Source organism: Panthera pardus, unplaced genomic scaffold (genome assembly GCF_024362965.1).
Source record: "Panthera pardus isolate Hobbes unplaced genomic scaffold, ASM2436296v1 HiC_scaffold_12, whole genome shotgun sequence".
Lineage (NCBI taxonomy): Eukaryota > Metazoa > Chordata > Mammalia > Carnivora > Felidae > Panthera > Panthera pardus.
The window spans coordinates 16,518,912-16,540,055 of record NW_026526677.1 but is presented as its reverse complement, the minus strand read 5'-3'; the positions used below and the strand labels follow the sequence as shown (position 1 = coordinate 16,540,055).

The window sequence follows — 21,144 nt, the reverse complement described above, 5'->3', positions numbered from 1 at the left end:
GGTAGTGGGAAGAAGGAGCAAGATCTTTAAAAGAGAAAAGCAAAAAACCAGCTGAAATGAAGAGCTAAACTTCATTCTATTTCAGCACATGGCACTGTAGTTAGTGTAATGATTTACCTGTCTCCCATAGTCTAGATGGAAGAACCATCTCTAATCTATTTATAATTTTTTTTTTCAACTTTTTTTTTTTTTTTTTTTTTTTTTTTTTTGGGACAGAGAGAGACAGAGCATGAACGGGGGAGGGGCAGAGAGAGAGGGAGACACAGAATCGGAAACAGGCTCCAGGCTCTGAGCCATCAGCCCAGAGCCTGACGCGGGGCTCGAACTCACGGACCGCGAGATCGTGACCTGGCTGAAGTCGGACGCTTAACCGACTGCGCCACCCAGGCGCCCCTCTAATCTATTTATGCAGACTTGCTAACAAACAGCTAACGTTTTATCCAAGACTGTAGAACAGAGCAGTCTGTGCTGAGTGGTTTGAATATACTATTATCTCATTTAATTTTTATAATAGTCTCACATGAAAATTTATTACTACTCCAGTTCTGCCCCCCCCCCCCCGCCCCATTTACAGGTAAGAACCCTGAAGTTCAGGGAGATTAAGGGTTTTGCACAGGGTCACCAAGAAGTGTCGAAGCCCAGATTTAAACCTAGGTGTGCCTGGTGCCTGTACTTCTTCATCACTGAACTCTATATGTGGTGATTAAGAATAGTGCCTGGAGGGGCGCCTGGGTGGCGCAGTCGGTTAAGCGTCCGACTTCAGCCAGGTCACGATCTCGCGGTCCGTGAGTTCGAGCCCCGCATCGGGCTCTGGGCTGATGGCTCGGAGCCTGGAGGCTGTTTCCGATTCTGTGTCTCCCTCTCTCTCTGACCCTCCCCCGTTCATGCTCTGTCTCTCTCTGTCCCAAAAATAAATAAAAAATTAAAAAAAAAAAAAAAAAGAATAGTGCCTGGGAAATGTGTGTTCGCTGAATGAATGAACAAATGAATGAGTGCAGAACCCAGTTTAGGAGATGCTCCTGAGTGTATTTCAGAGAAAGAACCTGACCCTGTCAGCTCTAGGCTGGATGGAGAGTGGCAGCTACAGACATTCATCAGAGCTATTTATAGGGCTAAACCTGGGCTCTGCCAGCTGACCAGCCAACTAGTCAGCAGGAAGTCTTTCCTGGGACACTGAATCCCACCACACTGAGAAGGGGAGAAGAGCTTCCGATGCTGAAGATGAGATGGTAATCCAGACACAGTCTGGGGCCCAGATGCCCCACACCTAGGCAACTGTGGCAAAACTTGCGGCTAGGATTCATCAAGGAAGTTAGAGATTATGGCTGGAATAGGCTAACAGACCTAGTCACCAAGGGCATGGAACTGTGTCACAATTATGAGTTGTGCCCAATCATTCAAAAAGACAAGTCTTTTTCTTCACATAGTTCCCGAAATTCCCTATTCAAGAAGCCCCTTGTATTGCTCGTCTCTTCCAAGAAGAAACAACATAGCCAATCCTTCCCACTTTTCTTCTTCTTAGGGATCAAGATTAGCAATCAGTAGAGTCAGCAAAGACCTATCAAATACCCTGTCCTCTGTGACCTTCTGTGTTCTTTGCTGGCCCAGACGATGGACATGCCCAACGTGTTCTGTATCAGACACAGCCAGACTGGTTCCCTTGCACCTGTCATTCTTAATACCATGTGCCAGTCCCAAAGATGTCATCCGATATTCAACAGGGGACAGAAGAGGAAATCCAAAATCAGTGACAAGCCAAGCATCTTTCACAAGTCCAATGAGACGAGGGACAAGGTCAACCAAGCACCAGGACAACAGATAGATGGAAAGGAGACCAGTCTCAGCTCTCCTCCTTTGCACTCAATCTCAGAAAGAGTCTTCTATCTACCTAAGCCCCTGGGCAGAATTTTCAGTTTTTTGCTTACGTGAAGAGACCTCCATAGCAAACATGGTTTCCGGTCTTCCAATGGTGGTAGACTGCCTGAGGCCTCACCTCAACCGTCAGGAGAAAGATACCCAGGGCTATCACCAGCAATCAAATTTCCCTCTAAAATCTATAAAGTTGGAGTGTCAACCCCAACCTGTTTAGCTCAGGCCAAAGACATAAGCTCTAGGAAAAGCCCACAGGACTCGCAGCATCCAAATAAGCGCCTTAAACCTTAGTGTCTTGAATCCACTCCTAGTCGTGGTCATTGACCTACTATAAAACACGGTCTTCTCCCTGAGCCCCTAAACATTGTGTTAGGGACTCTCTTGGTGATATTTTTGGTTGAGGAACTGCTCAGTCTCACTGATGAACCACGAATCTATCCTCTCTCTCCTACCTCCCCCCTTCACCTCCAAGGATGGTTAAGTGTTAGCCTAGGGGAAGTTTCGATCTTCATATCACTGAGTGTCCTTGTGCATGTGCACTGAAAGTCTCCCGCGCTCAGAAGTTTCTGTTAAATTTTTGTCCTTAAAAAGAACCCAAAAGAGTTATGAAGTACCCTCTCGGCCTTTTTCTGTTAAGCATTAAATACACTCAATTTTCTACCCCCATTGTCAGTGCAGATGTAGCATATGCAGTTTTGACAGCTCTGGAGCAATAAAATCCTCTTGGCCAGTCTCAGCCCAGAACCTTCCAGCTCCCCTTTCCCTAGGGCAGAAGGCGACAATCTCCTCTCTGGTTTTGTTGGTATCCGTTTTAGGCTTTTTTTTTTTTTTTTTTTTTTTTTCCTTTTTTCCCAGTGCCTTGCCATTTCCCTTGATCTTTTTCAAAACTTCCTCCAGGGGGCCGAGAGGAAAGTTCCATCCCCTTCTCTCGCAGCCCGAAGGGGGAAACCCCCCAAAAAGCATAGCTGTCCCTTTAAGGGGCCCATGTGGTGGGAAGAGCAGCTACATTCCTACCCCAGTAGGGCCGCTGTCCCGACACGCCAAAGAGGCTACAAATAACCTTCTAGGAGAGAGCCCGGGAGGGGGAGAGCACAGCGCGAGCAGGAACGTGGCTCCGCCAGGCTACTACGCGGAGAGGAAGAGCCGAGAGCGGAGAGAAAGAGCTCAGTGGGCGTTAGAGAGGGCATGGAAAAAGTCGTTTAAAACCTACGGGTAGTTTAAATAACAGACACGAGAACTCTGTTTTGGATTTGGGAGGTAAACCAATCTTTAAAACGAGTGCCCAGGCATCTCCACGCCATGCCAGGGAAGTTCCGAAATCTGCACTGTTTCCACACGAGCTCCCGTACGTTAAAGAAAAGAATCGGTGCAAGCAAGGCCAGGGTCTAGAGACCCCTCCAATCCGAGCCCACCCCCTCATCCGGGCTGCGAGACTGAGAAGATTCGTATTCCCCCCCCCCCCCCGGGTTGAATAGGGTTGGGGTTCAAAGATCAAAGTTCTTTGATCTTTGGGCACAAACTAGAGGCAGCTGCTAAATCAAGGGGTACACCCATGGTGCTTCGGAGGCTGCGGAGAAACAGATTCCAGTGGAGCCCTAATCACACACAACAGTTGCGCACGGGCACCAAACAAGTTATTAATAAGGAGCAGATGAAGCAGCACTTCTGCTGCTATCCGTCCAGCTCCCCCGAGGGTCGCCGCGCGGACCCGGGGGCTGCCTTGTGATGTTCGGTGATACCCGCCCCCCCCGCCCCACTACCCGGGCCAGGACGGACCTGCGGGAGCCTTCCAGCAGTTTCTTCCCCGTGTCCCTCCTCTGCCCCTTTTCCAGCCCGGTTTCCTCCCCCTCTCCCCCACCGGGAAGGATCCAGGGCAGGAAGCTGATTGGTCGCAGCCAGGAGAGGGAACCCAAAACACCACTAAGGGGAGATGCTGCGAGCAAGCAGTACCCGAAGACCCTCGGTGGGAGCAAGGTCTGGAATCCGAGGAACTGTTCTCCGAACAGAGGACTCCCCAGAGCCTAAGCATTCCACTGGAGCCCCGCTCCGCAATCCGCCCGAGACCCCCGGCCCCTGCAAGGAGGGATTTTACAATTTATGGTTTAGCAACCATCCTTCCCCGCCTCCCTTTCTTCGCGCACATTCATTCGCACCAAGGACCCAGAGACCGTGTCTTAACCTGAAAGGGAAGCAGCCCCCAGCTCTTCAAACAGCGGCGAGGGAAGACGGCGGGCGCCTCGGATCTCCCCTGAGCCCGGCCCAGATCCGAGCCGGGGAGTTCCTCCACGGCCGACCCTCTCCCGCTGGAAGGGCTGGGGGAGCTCCTTCTTCCCTCCCCGGGAAGCACGCTCAGGGTTACTGCGTGGAGTGAGAGCGCGGGGTCTGAGGCCCCAGCCCGCGCGCCGCCCCGCTCTCGGGAGGTGAGTCCTGCAGCGGCCCGGACCCACGGACAAACTTTCCCGGCGGGCCGGGCGGCGCGGGCTCCGCGGCGCCGCTTACCGTGTGCGCAGAGCAGGGCGCCAAGCAGCAGCGCGCCCCACGGCCGCCTCATGGTGCCGCGGCCGCCGCCGGCGCTCCCTGCCGGCCGGGGGTCCCGCCGGCTCCCGCGGGACCGCGCGGAGGAGGGAGTCGGCGCAGGGTCCCGAAGGGAAAGCGTCCCGGTCCGCGGCGGCGGGCGCGCCCCGCAAGTCGCCCTCCGGCCGCTGCTGCCTCCAGTGCTGCCGGAGCCGAAGCCGCCCCGCCAGGGGACCGGGAGGGGGGTGTCCCGGGCCTGGCCGCCCCGCCCCCCGCGCCGCAGCCCCCGCCACAGCCACCGCGCCTGGTCCCGCCCCCAGCGCCGGGCCGGCCCCTTCCCGCCCTCGGCCCCCGTCCCCCCCGCCCCCCCGCTCCACCGCCCCCCGCTAGATTCCCCGGGCCCCCACCCGCTAGCGCCTCCTGCGCTGGCCTCGCTCCTCTTCAGGCCGCCCCCACATTCCTGGTCCTCGAGAGAGCCCCCCTCCGTGTCCCCATTACTACTGCTCAAATGTCCCTAATTTAAAAAAAAAACTATCCCAGCGGCAACTCTCGATCCCTCTCACTCTACTCTGTGCCAGAGAGGAGCACCCGGGCTGACCCAAGTCTCCTGGACGTGACCCCTGCCCCCCTACCAGCCCCAAGCCCAGACTTTATTGATGTCTCAGAATACGCAAGGCTTGCTAATGCATAATCCTCTAGGTCTTTATTAACATCAAACAAGGGACATCAGGGGGCCTGGAGTGCTGTATCTTAACTAGCATTCTCACTGTCAAAATTCCTTTTCTGAGATTTTCTTCTTGCTCCACCCCCACCCCGGTCTAGGCAGCGTTGTGCTAGGGCTAAATAATTCCACGACTCCCCCTTTTCATTTACTCATTTCCTGAGGTGGTTGTCTGGGTCCTGTCGCCCCAGCTCAGACGTCCAGAATTGGCCTAGACATAGTTCCTCCTCGCTGTCTTTGTAAATCAGCGGTGTTAGCCTCTTCACCTTCTTTGACTTTCTGATCCTGGCAAGGAAGGAAGGGGGTAAGGAAGTAAGTCTTTACTTGTAGTTGCACTTTCACAAAGACCTCAGCCTCCTCCAGGCTTCTGTCTGTAGGGCTTTCCAGCTGTATTTAACTTTTGGGTGATTACAGAAAGTTATAAACTCTCTTGTCTTAGCTTCAGGCTCTATCCTCTCCCCAGAGCAGATTAATAACATGGGTTAGTTTTGTTTCTTGGTTGAATCTCGTCTTGCTACTTTTGTCCAAGCCCCTAACTTCCTTAGGGTCCTATATATCAATTTTCCCTCCAAGCTGATATGTCAACATTTCCTGGCTTTGGATCTTCTGCGATCTCATTAAACCACTTTCCTCTTACTAGTAAATAGAATCAGGAAGCCCCAAATGCCCCATGTTAGCTGAGGGGAAAGTAATTTGGTATGGTGCAAAAGTGGCTATTAGGAGATTTCTCCAATGGATAAGTTTGACATTTCATCCTTGCTTGTTTTCAATTTTTCAAAGGATTTCACTTCAAATTATCATCCTTTACCAAAGCTAACGTTAACTTTGCAACAGCAACAGCAACAACAACAAAAAGTAAAGTGTTAGGTCCTTTAGCCAGTACTTCTGTATACTGTTCTGCCTGAAATTTTTACACAGATGAAATGTGGTTGAACTAGCATCACCATGATAACTAATATTGAGGCATTTTCTCTGTGTGTAGTTCTTCGTGCTGACTGAAGGCGGCAGTCGAGTCAGGTCAGGTTTCTGTGATCTTCCTGCTGGGAAAGACAGTCCACCTTTATGACCTATGGCACCTCAGCCTAAAATCCAAGGAGAAAAAAAGTGAAAAGTAGAGCCTGATTTTCAACACACATTCCCCCACCCTCACAATGTTTGTGATGCGACCTTGGTTTGTCTCAGGGTTTCAATATATGCTGTTTATATGCTTTTCGACCTGTTGAGAAAGATCTTATGATTCTGGAGACCATATTTTTTTTCCACAGGAAAACTAAGGACATGTGGTATAATGAATACATTTGTCCCAAAAAATCCAGGACAGGCAGTCACCATACTTTCAATGTCAGGGGATTAAGAATTTATAAACATCTGTATGCGAAGGATAGGTTTCTTTCCAGAAGGCATGATTTATGTTGTTTTTCTGGGATTGAGGAGGAAGGGGGAGGCTGGCTGTCCCTGTCTGACTCAGGCTCAAGAGACTGAATTTTGTGTGCGCATCCCAAGTCCCCCTCCTCCATGGTTCAGTGTGGTTCTGGTGCACAGAGCCATCCCTGGCTGCTGTGAGTCACTGAGAATATCAATGGGTAGAAACGAATGAACTTCGTGCATAGTCCCTGCCTGGGTCACCCCCTAGAGTGAGTTAAGTCTTGGCTGTCAGAAACTGCTCCTATGCCAGGAGTGCTAAGCTATATTTATTTTTACCAGGCCTCTCAGACTTTCTTGTTTGGAGTGAGAGATCCTGAAAAGGATGCCAGAATGGGCTGTTTGTCTCCTTTTTATTGTCCTTTGGGACATGCCCCTAGCAAAGTTGTAGGGGACTGCCAATTCCAGAGGGGTCTCAGAGGCATTAGTTTCCTCAGAAACACCACCTTCTTCCTTCATCCTTCCAGGACACACCAGGGAACTGAATTTCCAAAATCAGAATATTGCCCTGAATTAGACCATCACTAATGGCCTTTACAAAGGAAACACAGGGAGTGCTACAGAAACCAGATAGAAATGGGCACTATTTTGATCCAATTGGGTTGGCAGAATTCTCTTATAACCTAGGCATCACTCAACAACCTGCATTTCTAGACATAATTCATCTGAAAGAGTAAAAGGCCTGAAGTTTTACACTTGAAAACAGTTGTTCTCAATCAGGAGTGATTTTCCAGCCACGGGGTGATCCCAGGAGACACTTTGGGGCGTGAGTGCCACTGGCAAATACTGGGTAGACTCCAAGGATACTGCTAAACATCCTCCAATGATCACGACATCCCTCCCCACAAAGAATTATATGACAAAGAATTATCCAGCCGCAAATTTTAATATTGCTGATGTTGAAAGACCCTGCTTTGAAAGATTAAGAACACGAGTCTGCAACGAACTTCTCCATCTCTTCTCCAGAATCACCTTTTTGTCAAGGCAGTGTGAATGGAGGGAAAGAGTTCTTAAAACTGTAGAAGGAAAAACAAAACAAAAGCACAGCTAAAGGAGCTTAAGGGGTCCTACACCTGCTTCTTCTGCCTAGGGAGGCTTATTTCTGGTATTTGTTCACTTAGTAAGTATTTATTAAGGGCATATTATGTTCCAGGCAATGTAGAGGCAGTGGTAAGTAGATACATGGGGTCCCTAGAACTTACAGACTGATGGCTGGCATTGGGAGGGGACACAATGCAGAGGCATTGAAAGAATGATCCCACAAATGACTTTAAAGCTGTAAGTGATAAGGACATTCAAGGACAAGTACTGAGTTCTATGAAAGGAGAGACTTGATTTAGAATTGGGGATGCAAGGAAGGCCTGTTAGAAGCCCTGACACTTAAGCTGAGTAAGAGTCTTCAGGCTGGGAGTGGATGGGGAGAGCTTTGTTGCAGGCAGAAGGAGCAGCATTTGCAAAGGCCCTGAGCCAGGAAAGAGTCCCGAGTATTTATGAGAAAGTATCATTAACTGTTAGCAATGGGTGCTTTTATCTAAGTCCAGGGGGCTACTACTGGAGAAAGGGAGAAAAAATGAAAGTATAAGGAAAGGGTCTGATTGGCATTTCTGTGCTTTCTTTAATCACAAACCTTCACGCCACCATTTCTAGAGCCAGTACTTTTCATGATCTAACTCAGTGGTGGTACTCACATCAGGGGCTGGGGGACAATGGCTGATTCAGTTCCCTGGCCTAACATGGGGCCCACCCTGAAAAGTGAGACATTCTAAGCACATTTTTTTTTATCTCCTGAAAGCTTGATATTCACGTATTTGGCATATATAAGTAGAGCCTTTGCAGCAAATACTTCTGCCCGTCTTGTTTATTTCAGCAGCAAAGATAAATTTAGAATGGTGGATAAACAGATGGATCAATGAATAAAAACCCATTTAATTAACAAACATATATCAAGCATCTATGCAAATGGCCTCTCCGTTTTCACTTGCCCTTTATAATTCATTCTCTACATTACAGAAACCAGAGTGACTTCTTAAAAAACATAAATCAGGTAATGTCATTACTGGGCTTAAAACCTTCTGATGGTTTCCTATTGCACTTGGAATCATATCCATACTTCTCATGTGGCTTTCAAGGTCCTTCATGATCTGGCTTCTGCCTCCTACTTTGACCACTTCTCCCCTTATTCATTTTGCTTTAGTCACACTGGCTTTCCTTCAGCTCTGCAACATGCTATCATTTCTTCGAGTTTTTGCATGAGCTACCTCCTCTACTGTTTCCCCAGGCCCTCCCATGGCAGATCTCAGCACAGCATACCAGCCTCAGAGAAACCTCATCTTATCACCCTAAAGTTGCCTTGTTCTCCCTCCCTGCCTTTACCCTATTTTATTTAGGAGGTTAGATAAGGTTTCCCGAGGTGATGGCATTGGCCTTTGTCTTACAGGATGTACAAAAGTTTACTAGGCAGAAAATGTGGGAGAGGTACATTCTAGGTAGAAAGAAAAACTTATACCAAAGCAAGGGAGTGGGAAAGAGCCAGTATGCTTGGGAAGAGTGAGTAGGAAAGTATGGCTGGAGTATTACATATGTAGCGAAGAGTAAATGGCAAGGTGGCTGGAAAAATAGGTTGGGACCAGACTGTGAAGGGATATATATTGTCTGCATGTTTAGGAATTTGCTCCATCCTAGTCATGGTGAGTCAGCAATTTATTTATTATTTATTTATTTATTTATTTATTTATTTATTTATTTTAGTTTTGTTTATTTTTGAGAGAAAGAGAGAGCGCGTGCGCCTGTGCAAGTGGGGGAGGGGCAGAGAGAGAGGGGGACAGAGGATCCAAAGTGGGATTTGCACTCACAGCAGAGCCTGATACAGGGGCTCAAACTCATGACAACTGAACTGTGAGAGTCTGAACTGTGAGATCATGACCTGAGCTGAGTTTGGACATTTAACTGAGTGAACCACCCGGGCACCCAGCAACGCTTTTAAAGTATCGAAGTAACTTGGTCAGATTTGAGTTTTAGAACAATAAACTCTTGTGACAATCTAGGGATGAACTGGGGGAAAAATAAATGCAGAGACTGTAGCTTTTTGTCCTAAGATTCTAAAGTTTGGGAACTTACAATTCATATCCTAAGTTTATTTAGTTATTCCTAGTATATTCCCTCTCATCCTGAATGAATTCTCTTAGCTTGTCCACATGCGGCATTGTTCAATATGCCTTTTGTTTGCTGGTTTTTTGTTTTGTTTTGTTTTCTGGCCATTTCTTAACATGCAGTGATCTCTCACACACAATATTTAGGTATATGAAGGATATGCCAATGCTCTGTTTGCTTTTTAAAAATTTTTTAATGTTTGTTTATTTTTGAGAGACAGAGCATGAGAAGGGGATGGGCAGAGAGAGAGGGAGACACAGAATCCAAAGCAGGCTCCAGGCTCTGGGCTGTCAGCACAGAGCCTGATGTGGGGCTCGAACTCATGACTGGAGCCGGAGTCGGATGCTTAACTGACTGAGCCACCCAGGCGCCCCAGTTTGATTTTTTTTTTTTAAGTTTACTTATTTATTTTGAGAGAAAGAGAGTTATTGGGGGAAGGGCAGAGAAAGAGAGGGGAGGAAGAGAGAATCCCAAACAGGCACTGTTAGCACGGAGCCCGAAGACTGGCTCAAACTCACAAACTGAGATCATGACCTTAGCCAAAATCAAGAGTTGGTTGATTAATGAGCTACCCAGGTGCCCCTGTTTGATTTTGTAAAAGTTTATTTATTTAAGTAATCTCTACACCCAACCTGGGGTTCAAACTCACAACCCTGAGATCACTGTACTCTTCTAACTGAGCCAGCCAGGTGCCCCTCTATTTGATTTTTAATGCCCTTCTCAACAACGCCTTGCATTTTGCTGGCCTTTTTGTTTAATGAATTTATTTCATGAATTGATTCCTATGAGGAAACCATAAATCCTATGGATTGGATAGATTTAATTTTCTAGGCTTTTAATCTGGGGGGGGGGGAGTCTACTTAACAGGTATTTATTCTGTCAGGCACTATGCATGTCCTAGAAACTTAAAAATGAGTGAACATTGTCTCTTGCCTTCAAGGAACTCACAATCTAGTAGGACAGTTCAAAGAATTTTTTTAATGACATAAATGCTTATCAAGTGCATACTCGAGGACAGAGGAAGGCACAGACAGCTAAGTTTTGTGAACTACCAAGAAAGATCAGAAAATCTCTTTCCCTTTCAAACTGTATGAAAGTATAATTCCCAACTCTTTTTACAGCATTTGAAAATATAATATAACAAGAAGGTTCAAGTCTGTAATCACCTTTGAGCTCCGGTTCAATTTAAGCCATGTCCTCATAACCGCTTGCTTGTAATGCATTAGTTATTTTTAACTAAGAGTTTGTGAATGTTTCTTTTTCTTGTCTTTGCAAATTCTCCCAAATCTCTGGGTTGTTGACCTGTAGCAGTTCAAAATGACTTGTCTGTAAATAGCATTTTTTAATTTGAACATGTTAATCCCATACAGTGGCATCACACTTAGTTTCTGCTTCGCTTTTACGGAAGATAAGTCTTTTAAGAAGAGCTCAGCATGAATTTCATGACCTGCATTTCTTAGTAGCTACTTTGCCTTTAGCATCTTTTCTGCTTGATGAGTCGATAAAAGCTTGTCCTAGTTTCTTGAACCTATTTTGTAGCAATAATTCAGCCTGCATTTTTTCTTTCCTTATTGTTTCCTTGAAGTTTAAAACTATTTAGTACATTCATGTTTGCTTTCCTGTAGTTCTCAATTTAAGGGAGAAATTTCTTCCGTGTCAGTCTCATCATAGGTCCTCTGCAGAGCCAGAGATCTCTCTTAATTTTCTCCTTATAATTAGGAATTATAATCTGATAAACTAATGTCTCCACTTATCATCTCTTGTAGGTGTTTTTCTGATTGCTTTGACCTTGATGTTTCTGTTCCTTATGCTGTAGGAATGACTTTAACATCTGGTACCTTCCCTATGCTTTGATCAATTTCATATCGCTTGCTTGCACTCAGGATTGTGGAGTTGTCTTCTGAGTTGGTTGTTTACCGGGATGATTATTTGTTTAGGTAACCTTTTCAGAAGTATGTTATGATAATTTAAGAATCTGAAAACCCATCCAAATTGAAAGTTGACATTTTTTTTCTTTCCTTAACATTCAACAAGGTCACAGAATTACATCTGCTTTTAACAAGTCTTGCGTATTTCCACTCTTCTTAAGACCCATGTTGTGTTTATTTCACTAAAAAATGTCCTCTGCTACTGAAGTGTGGCCAAAATCTGTTATCATGTACTCTATGGTAGAAGAGAAGTCTAAAAGTAGCTGTTCCTTCTTGGGAAAAACAAATACTATCTGGAAGGTCATCACTTCTGCTTTAAAAATATTTTGAAGATTTTCAAGTCATTTATTGTTTGTTTTCAAGTTATAATACATACCTATTATAGAAAATTTTGAGAATATATAAAAGTATAAAGAAGAAAAATAAAACAGTCAGTAATTCCAACACCAGTAAGGCTACCTGTTATTTCTGTGCAACCTCAAATTTTCTTGAAGCCTTAGTCTAGCAACCTCCTACCCTTTTCTTCCTCAATAGACTGTTCAAGACATTAAGAGTAGAAGGCTGACTTTAAATATAAGGGTCCTTAGGATTTTTATGGAAGGGATGGAGCTGTAGGAAAAAGCTACTAATTGCTCCAGAGATGACATCTTGTTCTTATTTAGCTTTCTTTGAGTCATTAACAGTCGGGCGCCACTGGTGCTGAAACTTATCATTATTATAACCGCAAATGGGTTAATGCCCAAACAAAGCTATATTCTTGGGGCTGGTTCCCAGCTCCACCACACAGATCCCAACAGCAGCACCCTCCAAGTCCCAGGATAATGCTCCACAAATAAGAGGATGTCAAATGTTCAGCCTGGACTTGAAATTCTCTTCTTTTATCTGGGAGCTTCCAGTTACTGGCAGGGCAGAGCAAAAGGAAAAATAAATAAATAAAAAACCAAGCCAACAAACCCTAAAAAAAGAGGCTGTGTGGTTTAGTGGTCAGACCACTAGCCTGGAGGTTGGGATAGCTGTGATCCAGTTCTAGCTCTCTCACCGATTGGCTGGATGATGCTAGATAAGTCATTTTCCTGCCATGTTCCTCAGTTTCTCTGCTAAAAAAAAAGGGAGAAGTACCTTAGGAAGTTTTTATGAGGACAAATGAATGATCTGCAAATAGCTTCGGGTTGCTTGGAAATAAAATTGTAAACCTTAATAATTACTATCCTATTACTTTATTAATAGCATAGTAATAAGTCACAGGTGTGAAAGTTATGAAACTTCTATACCCTCAAGCTGCACGGGGGGGGGGGGGGGGGGGAGGGGCAAGAGGCAAGCATCGAGGAAGAAAGCAAATATTTTTATCAAATTTGCAGGACCTGACATTAAATACCAAATTAGTAAATTCATTACCTCGAGATCATAAATGCAGGTCCTAGTTTGGCTCTGATCCTTACCACATCCAAACTCAGAGTGACTCACAGGAGCCTAGAAATAAGACACATATACAATTTTAAGGGAAAGGGAGAATTAGGAGGTTTGAAGCTCCTGCAGGAGAAGGCTAAGAATAGACCGTGGACACAAAGAGAAGAAGGTCCTCTTTCCCTTTCCTCCCAGTGTAGGTGGTCCACTGGCTTCATGGATATTCCTCCCATAGCATGATTTTTCTTTCTTCTTTCCTACCTGCCTTCCATATCTTTTTCTTCCTTCTTTCATTCACTTCTTTCTCATTCTTTTTTTTTTTTTTTTCACAAAAATCTCACATTGTGGGAACTAACTTAAAAAGTGAGGATACAGTGGCTTTTCCTACCAGGTTTCAACTGTGACAGGAACTACAGACCACTAACCTGTTGCTGGAGTGGAGAGGAGCAAAAAGAAATATCTGGGTATCTGGGAAGTTAAACACCAATGAATGCTTTCCTTTCTTAAAAGAGAAGTCATCAATTAGGCATATAAAGGGGGAAAAAATCTGGTAGTGTCCTTGTTTGTGCACCCCATCCCCTCAAGAAATGAAATGTCTTGGTAGGAAAAAAGAAAGACACTTGGGAAGGGTATCAAATAGTAAGGGATAGGAGTAGAAATTGGGACTAAAGATAAATAGGATTTTGAGAGGATATATTAATGAACTAGAGGATTTAATAAGCACCTTCTGCGTGTCCAGCCTGGATATAGGCTGAAAAGACACATTCCTGACCTCAAGGAGCAGCCAAGATATACGCCTGTGAAAGCACTTGGTAGCAGTTTAAGGCAGCAAATAATAAAGAGAGAAACATAGGTCATGGGGCATTAAGTGTTTATGGGAATTTAGGGGTGGGAGCTATTACTGCAAGTTAGGATAACAGCTGTATAAAGCAGAAATAGCAGTTAGGAAATTCAGAAATCGCGGACGCGGAGGGCTGGCAATAACTTTTCGACACCGGGAAATGTGACAGATTCAAGGGAATCTCCACCTCAAATTCCTCTAAAACCAGCTCCTCAAGAATGGGAGTCCTAAGAAAACTCGACCGCCGTGAAGCGACTGCTCCCGGAACCGGTGTGGCCAGCTTGGGGTTGCGATACGGAGACTGTTGGCGAGACACCCTTTCCACCTCCCGCCTCCTCCCGCCGCGTGGTTGCCATGGCAACGGAGAGAGCCGGCGACCTGGGTTCCGGAAGCCGGAGAGCTAGAGCTTTGGAAGCTACCGTGGTCAAAGGATGCTGAGTCCAGAGCGCCTAGCCCTACCGGACTACGAGTATCTGGGTAGGAGCTTCCTTCAGCTTTGCAGAAGGAAAGAGGTGCAGACAGTTAGGCCAGGGTCGGGGGAGGAGGCGGGGCGGGGCCTGAGTGGGGCCCCGGCCGGGTGGAGTAGGGAGGGGCCGGGAGGGGGCGCGTTCCAGGGCCTGGACTTGCGGGGAAAACAGCATCTGGGGGTCAAAGCATGTCTGAAGTGTCCGGGGCTCAGGCAGTGTGGATGGTGTTCAAAGGGGGATAGGTTGGAGTTGAGAATCTGGGGGCCCTTTGGAGATCTTATAGATAATGCTGGTGGTGCAGTAACCTTGGAACCTGAAGTGCCAAATCAGTCATTCTGTGAACAATCATTTTACCGTTACAGCCGCCACTGGCATTTTTGAGCATTTCTTTTACGTTAGGCACTGTGCTAATCAAGCATTTCGCATGCATTTTTATCAAGCATTTCGCATGCATTTTTACTTAATCTTCACAACAGCCCTAGGAAGAAATACGATGTTTTTCCTCCATTTTGCAGACGGAGAAACTGAGGCTGAAGAGGTAGCTTGGATAAATAAGGCCACACAGTTAGAAAATGGTAGAGCTAGAATCAGAGCCTCATTTGGCCACTCCAGAGCTTGAGCTCTTGACCACTAAGGCAGTAGCTGTAGTACTTTATTGAGCACCTTCGATGTGTGAGGCCTTTGCTGGATGAAAAGAGGATGTATATATGTTTGCGTATATGTATGTGTATATATACGCTTATGCTTAAAAATGATAGGCTAGTTTTTAGAGCAGTTCTAAGTTTACATAAAATCAAGTAGATACACAGAGCGGTTCCCATATACTCTCTCCCCCTGACTCGGTTTCCCCTATTATTAATATCTGACATTAGTGGAGTACATTTGTTATAATTGATGAACCTAACCAAAGTCCATGCTTTACATTAGGGTTCATTCTTTGTGTTGTATAGTTTTGCGGGTTTTTGACTAATGTATGTCACGTGTCTGCTGTGAGGGTATGGGCAGAGTAGTTTCACTGCCCTCAGCATCCTCTGTGCTCTACCTATTCATCCTTTCTCCTGCCCCCCCCCCCCCCCAACCCATGGCCTCCACTGATCTTATTTTACTATCTCTGAAGCTTTACAGAATGTCATATAGTTGGAGTCCTATAGTATGCAACCTTTTCAGATTGGCTTCTTTCATTTGGCAGTATGCATTTCAGGCCCTCTATGTCTTTTCCTGGCTTGATAGCTCATTTCTTTTTATCACTGAATAATAGTCATATAGATGTATTATAAAATTTTTTAAATTAAAAACGTTCTGGTTTAAAATTCTAAAGTGGTAATATGGAAATTGGGTTAAAAATATAAAGAAGTTTATGGTGAAGTCTCCTCCCACCTCCCTTCCCCTAATGCCAATTTTCCTCCACCCTTAGCACCATAACAGTAACCACTATTGTGGGCTTCCTACGTATCCTTCTAGTAGAATTAGTTTATTATGTACCTAAGGGAGAATATAGTGTCTACTTTTTTTCATTTAATAGATCTTAGAGTAAGATGTCGGTCTTAGCTTCCTTCTTTTTTTAAATTTTTTTTAGTGTTTATTTATTTTTGAGAGACAGAGAGACAGAGCACAAGAAGGGGAGGGGCAGAGAGAGAGGGGGACACAGAATCCAAAGCAGGCTCCAAGTTCTAAGCTGTCAGCACAGAGCCTGATGTGGGGCTTGAACTCATGAACTGTGAGATCATGACCTGAGCTGAAGTCTGGCGCTTAACTGACTGAGCCACCCAGGTGCCCCAAAAGCTTCCTTCTTAAAAAAAAATTTTTTTGAGGGTGCCTGAGTGGCTCAGTCAGTTAAGCGTCCGACTTCACTCAGGTCATGATCTCGGTCTGTGAGTTCGAGCCCAACGTCAGGCTCTGTGCTGACAGCTCAGAGCCTAGGGTCTGCTTTGGATTCTGTCTGTCCCTCCCCCACTCATGCTCTGTCTCTGTCTTTCAAATATGAATAAATGTTAAAAATTTTTTTAAATTAAATTGTTTTAGCTACATAGTATTTAAATAATTTAACCAATTCTCTGTTGGTAGACAAGTTATTTTTAGCCTTTTGCTATCACTAAAAATACTCCACTGAATAACCTGCAATTTTGTTCCTTTACTAGTATATCCGCAAAGATAAATTCCACAAAGTAGAATTGGTGGATCAGAGGCATATACATTTTATCTTATTTTTTATTTATTTGGGGGGGGGGTATATGCATTTTACATATTGATAGATAGTACTAAATTGCCCTTTATAGAGGCTGTCAGCAATATAAGAATGCCTGTTTTCCCATGGTCTTTCCAACAAAATGTATAAAATTTTTGAACGTTTTCAACCTGTTAAGTGGCAAATAGTCCCAGGGTGGATTTAGTGTGCATTTATTTTATGCAATTGAGCATCTTTCTGTCAAGTTTAACTTTGTTTCTTGAAAGGTATATGGTATATATAGAGAGAAGTGTATAGATATGTGTATATACATATGTATATGTATGTATATATGGAGAGAGAGAGAAAAAGGTTACTTGACCACATCCATTAATTAGTCAAAAGGGCATAGTTTTATCACAGATAATTTTGTATCCAATGACTAATAATATCAGTGTCTAGCAATGCCTAGACTTTTGCAAAGGATTTTATGTATTTTATCTTATTTATCCAGTATTCAATGAATCTATATAATATTTGAAAAGCCTGGTCCATTGTTCAGTCCTTTGGATGTTTGCTGTTTAAATGATATACCTCAAAGGCTTAGCATATTTTATATATAGTGCTTTAGTGAATAGAAGTTGGTGATCCCTCCATAGTGACTTTTTCAGGAAGACTAATTCAGTGGCAAGTGGCAGTGCTGATAATGAATCTACAAACAGAATCAAAGTCCCAAGTTGATTAAAAAAAGCTTCACTCTCCACCTGTCCACCTAATGTTTGAACCCTGAGCAAGTGCTTCTTCAGGCTCTGTTGCGTATTCAAGTGTCTTAACTCCCTGTGCCATTCAGCATCTGGACATTCATGCTGCCCTAAACAAAGTCATACTCCTCACTGGCCTCCTCATGATTCATCAAACCCTACAACTGAAATGCGTTTGTTTTTAGTTGAGAACAACCTCTATCCATTATAGTTTGCTCTATTTTACGTATAGGCTGTTTTGAAGTATTCACCCTCAGTTTAATGACCATTGAAAACCACTCTCTCTTTTTTGAATGTTTATTTTGAGACGGAGAGAAGGAGCACCATCATGCAAGCGTGTGAGCGGGGGAGGGGAAGAGAGAGAGAAGGAGAGAGAAAATCCCAAGTAGGCTGTGTGCTCCTAGCGAACGGAGCCTGAAGTAGGGCTCCATCTCATGAGATCTATGGTTGGTGATGACCTAAGCTGAAATCAAGAGTCAGACACGTAACTGACTGAACTACCGAGGCGCCCTGAAAACATTCTTTATAGATTAATAAAATATTTCGTGGTTTAAAAAATTTAAATACCTGTAGAGAGTTTTATCTTTTTGGTTTCTTTCTTTTTTTTTTCTCTTATAAGTTATAAAGTCACTTGCATGTATAGGCCTAGAGAAGAAAATACATATAGAGAAAAGAAAATTGCAAGGACAGGAGAACTCTAGGCATTTAGTGAAACAGAAAAGCCAAAGCTGAGCACCCCTTGGTACGTGTGTCGGGAGATCTCTTTTTAGTGTTACGATAGAAATTACAGTGATGTCTATTCAGTGAATATCTGCAAATTTCCCTTTCTGTCTGCTAACCAGGCCTTATATTTGCCTTTTTGACTATTAGTGAAGAAAACAGTCTTTCATCAGTTGGGTAAACTGATCCATTCCCTGCTGACTTTGTGGATTAGGAACCTGTAATCATGGCCTGGAATGGCTTAGGATCTTAAGATCATCATTACAGAAGCAACTCAATGATGTTCATGCCTGCAGTCATCAGAATGTAATGACAGAAGTTGTGTTAATGCCGAGGGCTGAATAGAAGAGAGTCTGGTAAGGAGATGAAATAAGGATAGAACGCTTGAAAGATTTCCAGCCTTATGAAATCTACTTATTGGAAGCTTCTGCCAGAGGCTGAGGTGTGTCTGTGTATCTGGTTGGGTGTGGAGAACTCTCTAGAGCCGAAGGGCAGCCTGTTCTGGTCCCAGGTTTGCAAAACACACCACCTACGTGCTGACCTGAGTATAAGCATGAGGGTGTGAAGTTTCTTTTTTACTTCACCTAATTTGGTGAGGTGCCTGCTTTCACTCATGCTCCAAGTTGCCTCTTCAGTTTCCATGGAAACTGCTTACTCTCACTAAGTTTGGTATTAGGTTGGCATAATAGATAATTCTAGGAAATCAGAGATGATCTCTTTCCTTTGGAGGCTCTACTTTTAGAGGAATCACAGTAAGTTGGATAGTTTTTTTAAGTTACGGTTTTTAAGCACTTTGTACGTACTTAGCACCGTGCCTTATCTCACTTATTCTTCACAACCACGACACAAAGTGGGTATTGTTCGTCCCATTTGGTAGTTGTTGTGTTTTTTTTTTTTTTTACATTTTTAAAAAATGGTTGTTTATTTTTGAGAGAGAGCGCAGCAGGGGGGCGGGCAGAGAGAGAGAGAGGGACAGAGGCTCTGAAGCACGCTCTGTGTTGACAGCAGAGAGCCTGATGTGGAGCTCGAACTCACAAACCAAGACATCATGATCTGACCCACAGTCGGACGTTTAACCAACTGAGCCACTCGGGTGCCCCTATTTGGTAGTTATTAATATCATCTCATTTTACAAATGAGGAAACTGAAGCTTAGAAAGGCTCATTCATTTGTACAAAGTCATATAGGTGATGATGCATAGCAAAGCCAGGGCTCAAACCCACGTTTGTCGATTCCTTAGCCTTTTTTTTCCCTTCTCCACCAACAAGATACAAATAAATAAACCAAAACATTTACTTGCCTGCAAAGGGCAGTGATCCTTGCTTCTCTGTTAAGAATGGAGCTCTTAAATAGTTCATTAGTGGGGCGCCTGGGTGGCTCAGTCGGTTGAGCGTCCGACTTCGGCTCAGGTCATGATCTTACAGTCTGCGAGTTCGAGCCCCGTGTCGGGCTCTGTGCTGACAGCTCAGAGCCTGGAGCCTGCTTCAGATTCTGTGCCTCCCTCTCTCTCTGCCCCTCCCCCGCTCATGCTCTGTCTCTCTCTCTCTCTCTCTCTCTCTCTCTCTGTCAAAAATAAATAAACATTAAAAAAAAAAGTTTATTAGTTGCAAATAAGTTTCCTGAGAACAGGAATTGTATTTTACTCATCATTGTATACTTGCCTTTCACAATGTAGACACTTAATGCAAACATATGTTAAATCAAATGTGAATAATCTTATTTTAGGGTACCCTAAATGTGAGCAGCTAGCAGCAACTATTAAGACTTAATTAAGCACTAAAAAAAAAAAAGGAATTAAGCATTTATTATGCACCAGTAACATTTTAAGTGCTTTACATATATTAATGCACATGAAGATAATTTTAATTGTTATCTCCATTTGACAGATGAGGAAACTGCAGCATAAAAATATTGAAAAACTAGTTAGTAAGTCAAGGAGGCAGAATTCTAACCCAGTAATCTGAGTCCATATTGTTAAACTCTGTGCTATAAATATCTTGAGTGACTCCAAAATTGTGGCTCCAACTATTGCATATAGACCTATGCATGGATCCTGGAGTAAGTTCAGGTGATTTCAAGTGCTTAATTTAACATTTCTGCCAGGAGGGGGCATCCTAGGAATCAGGATGGGTCTGGGAATAGTAAAATTCCAGTTCTCTCTTGCCACAAGACTCATCTCGCAGAGGCCAGCAATGAAGAATGTCACCTCTAAAAGTAATCTATTCGGGAGAGTTTTATTGAGGGTAATTTGTGTACTTTGGGTAGCTGTGTGATTTTGAAGAAGTTACTTAACCTCTCTGCGCCTTAGTTTCCTTATCTGCAAGCTGTAGATAATAACAGTACTTACCGCATCCATACATGTGAACTTTTAGAGCACTGCTTGGCTGCTGCATTGTGTCTACATTGTGAAAAGAGAGTATACAAAGATGAGTAAGATACCTTTTCTTTTAGAGCACCTGCGAAGGTGCTCAATAAATATTAACAATTATTATAACTATACTTTTTATAAAAGCATATAATGCATCTGTGGCAGCCATTAAATGTGACTCTCAGATATCCTGCTGTGGGGAAGGGAGGATAATTAACTTTCAACCCCAGCTCTGAATCCAACACCTTGTTCACACTGAGGTCACACTTCCCGCAAACTGCTTCCAGCCAGTGGCTGGGTTGGACAGACCCACTGCTATGAGATATGTGACTGATTCTTTTGATGGTGACTTTGCCTGGAAGACTCCCATTGCACTGTAGTCTAAATTCTCTTTCTCTCCCTCTCCATCTCTCTCTCTCTCACTCTAAAGGATCATTGTCATCGGTCAGCAATCCCAGCCTCCTGTGGCTCCCTCCCCATTTGCCTTGTGGGTTTTCCCCCCAGTATTATCTCTTGCATGTCTGATCCTGTCTTGGTGTCGCTTCTCAGAGTACCTGGACTAAGACAACATCCAACAGTCACTAATATAGTCCCTTCCAGCCTCAAGGTTAATACAATTTCTTCAAGCCTTGGCAGAGGTTCTGACATACAATTCTTTCTATGTAGAAGACTCTTACGTGTTAGTAATCTTATTACTGTTTTTTGTATTTGCTGATATCGTAGCACATGATATACTTGTCTTACTGCCAGACACTTTTAATTAATTAATTTTTTTGCTTTTGGATGAATCCTGATAAGAAAACTTATTTTTA

The 21,144-nt window shown here is 44.2% G+C and overlaps 2 protein-coding genes across 4 annotated transcripts in view; one reads left to right on the top strand and one right to left on the bottom strand.

The window, feature by feature from the left end:
• Positions 1-4,662, bottom strand: part of LRP4 (LDL receptor related protein 4) — a 50,129-nt gene extending 45,467 nt beyond the window's left edge. Inside the window, exon 1 of the mRNA XM_019412477.2 lies at positions 4,372-4,662. Coding sequence (XP_019268022.2) covers positions 4,372-4,423 — 52 coding nt within the window. The 5' untranslated portion in view covers positions 4,424-4,662. The remainder of the gene's footprint in view (positions 1-4,371) is intronic.
• A 9,530-nt stretch (positions 4,663-14,192) lies between these two features.
• CSTPP1 (centriolar satellite-associated tubulin polyglutamylase complex regulator 1) overlaps positions 14,193-21,144 on the top strand; it is a 202,791-nt gene continuing 195,839 nt past the window's right edge. For 2 of the 3 annotated variants that reach the window (XM_019412361.2, XM_053899763.1), the window contains exon 1: positions 14,195-14,329. In XM_019412361.2, the coding sequence (XP_019267906.1) occupies positions 14,284-14,329 (46 nt within the window). In that variant the 5' untranslated portion in view covers positions 14,195-14,283. Of the gene's footprint in view, positions 14,330-21,144 lie in introns of all 3 variants that reach the window. The other variant, XM_019412363.2, reaches the window with a different exon arrangement.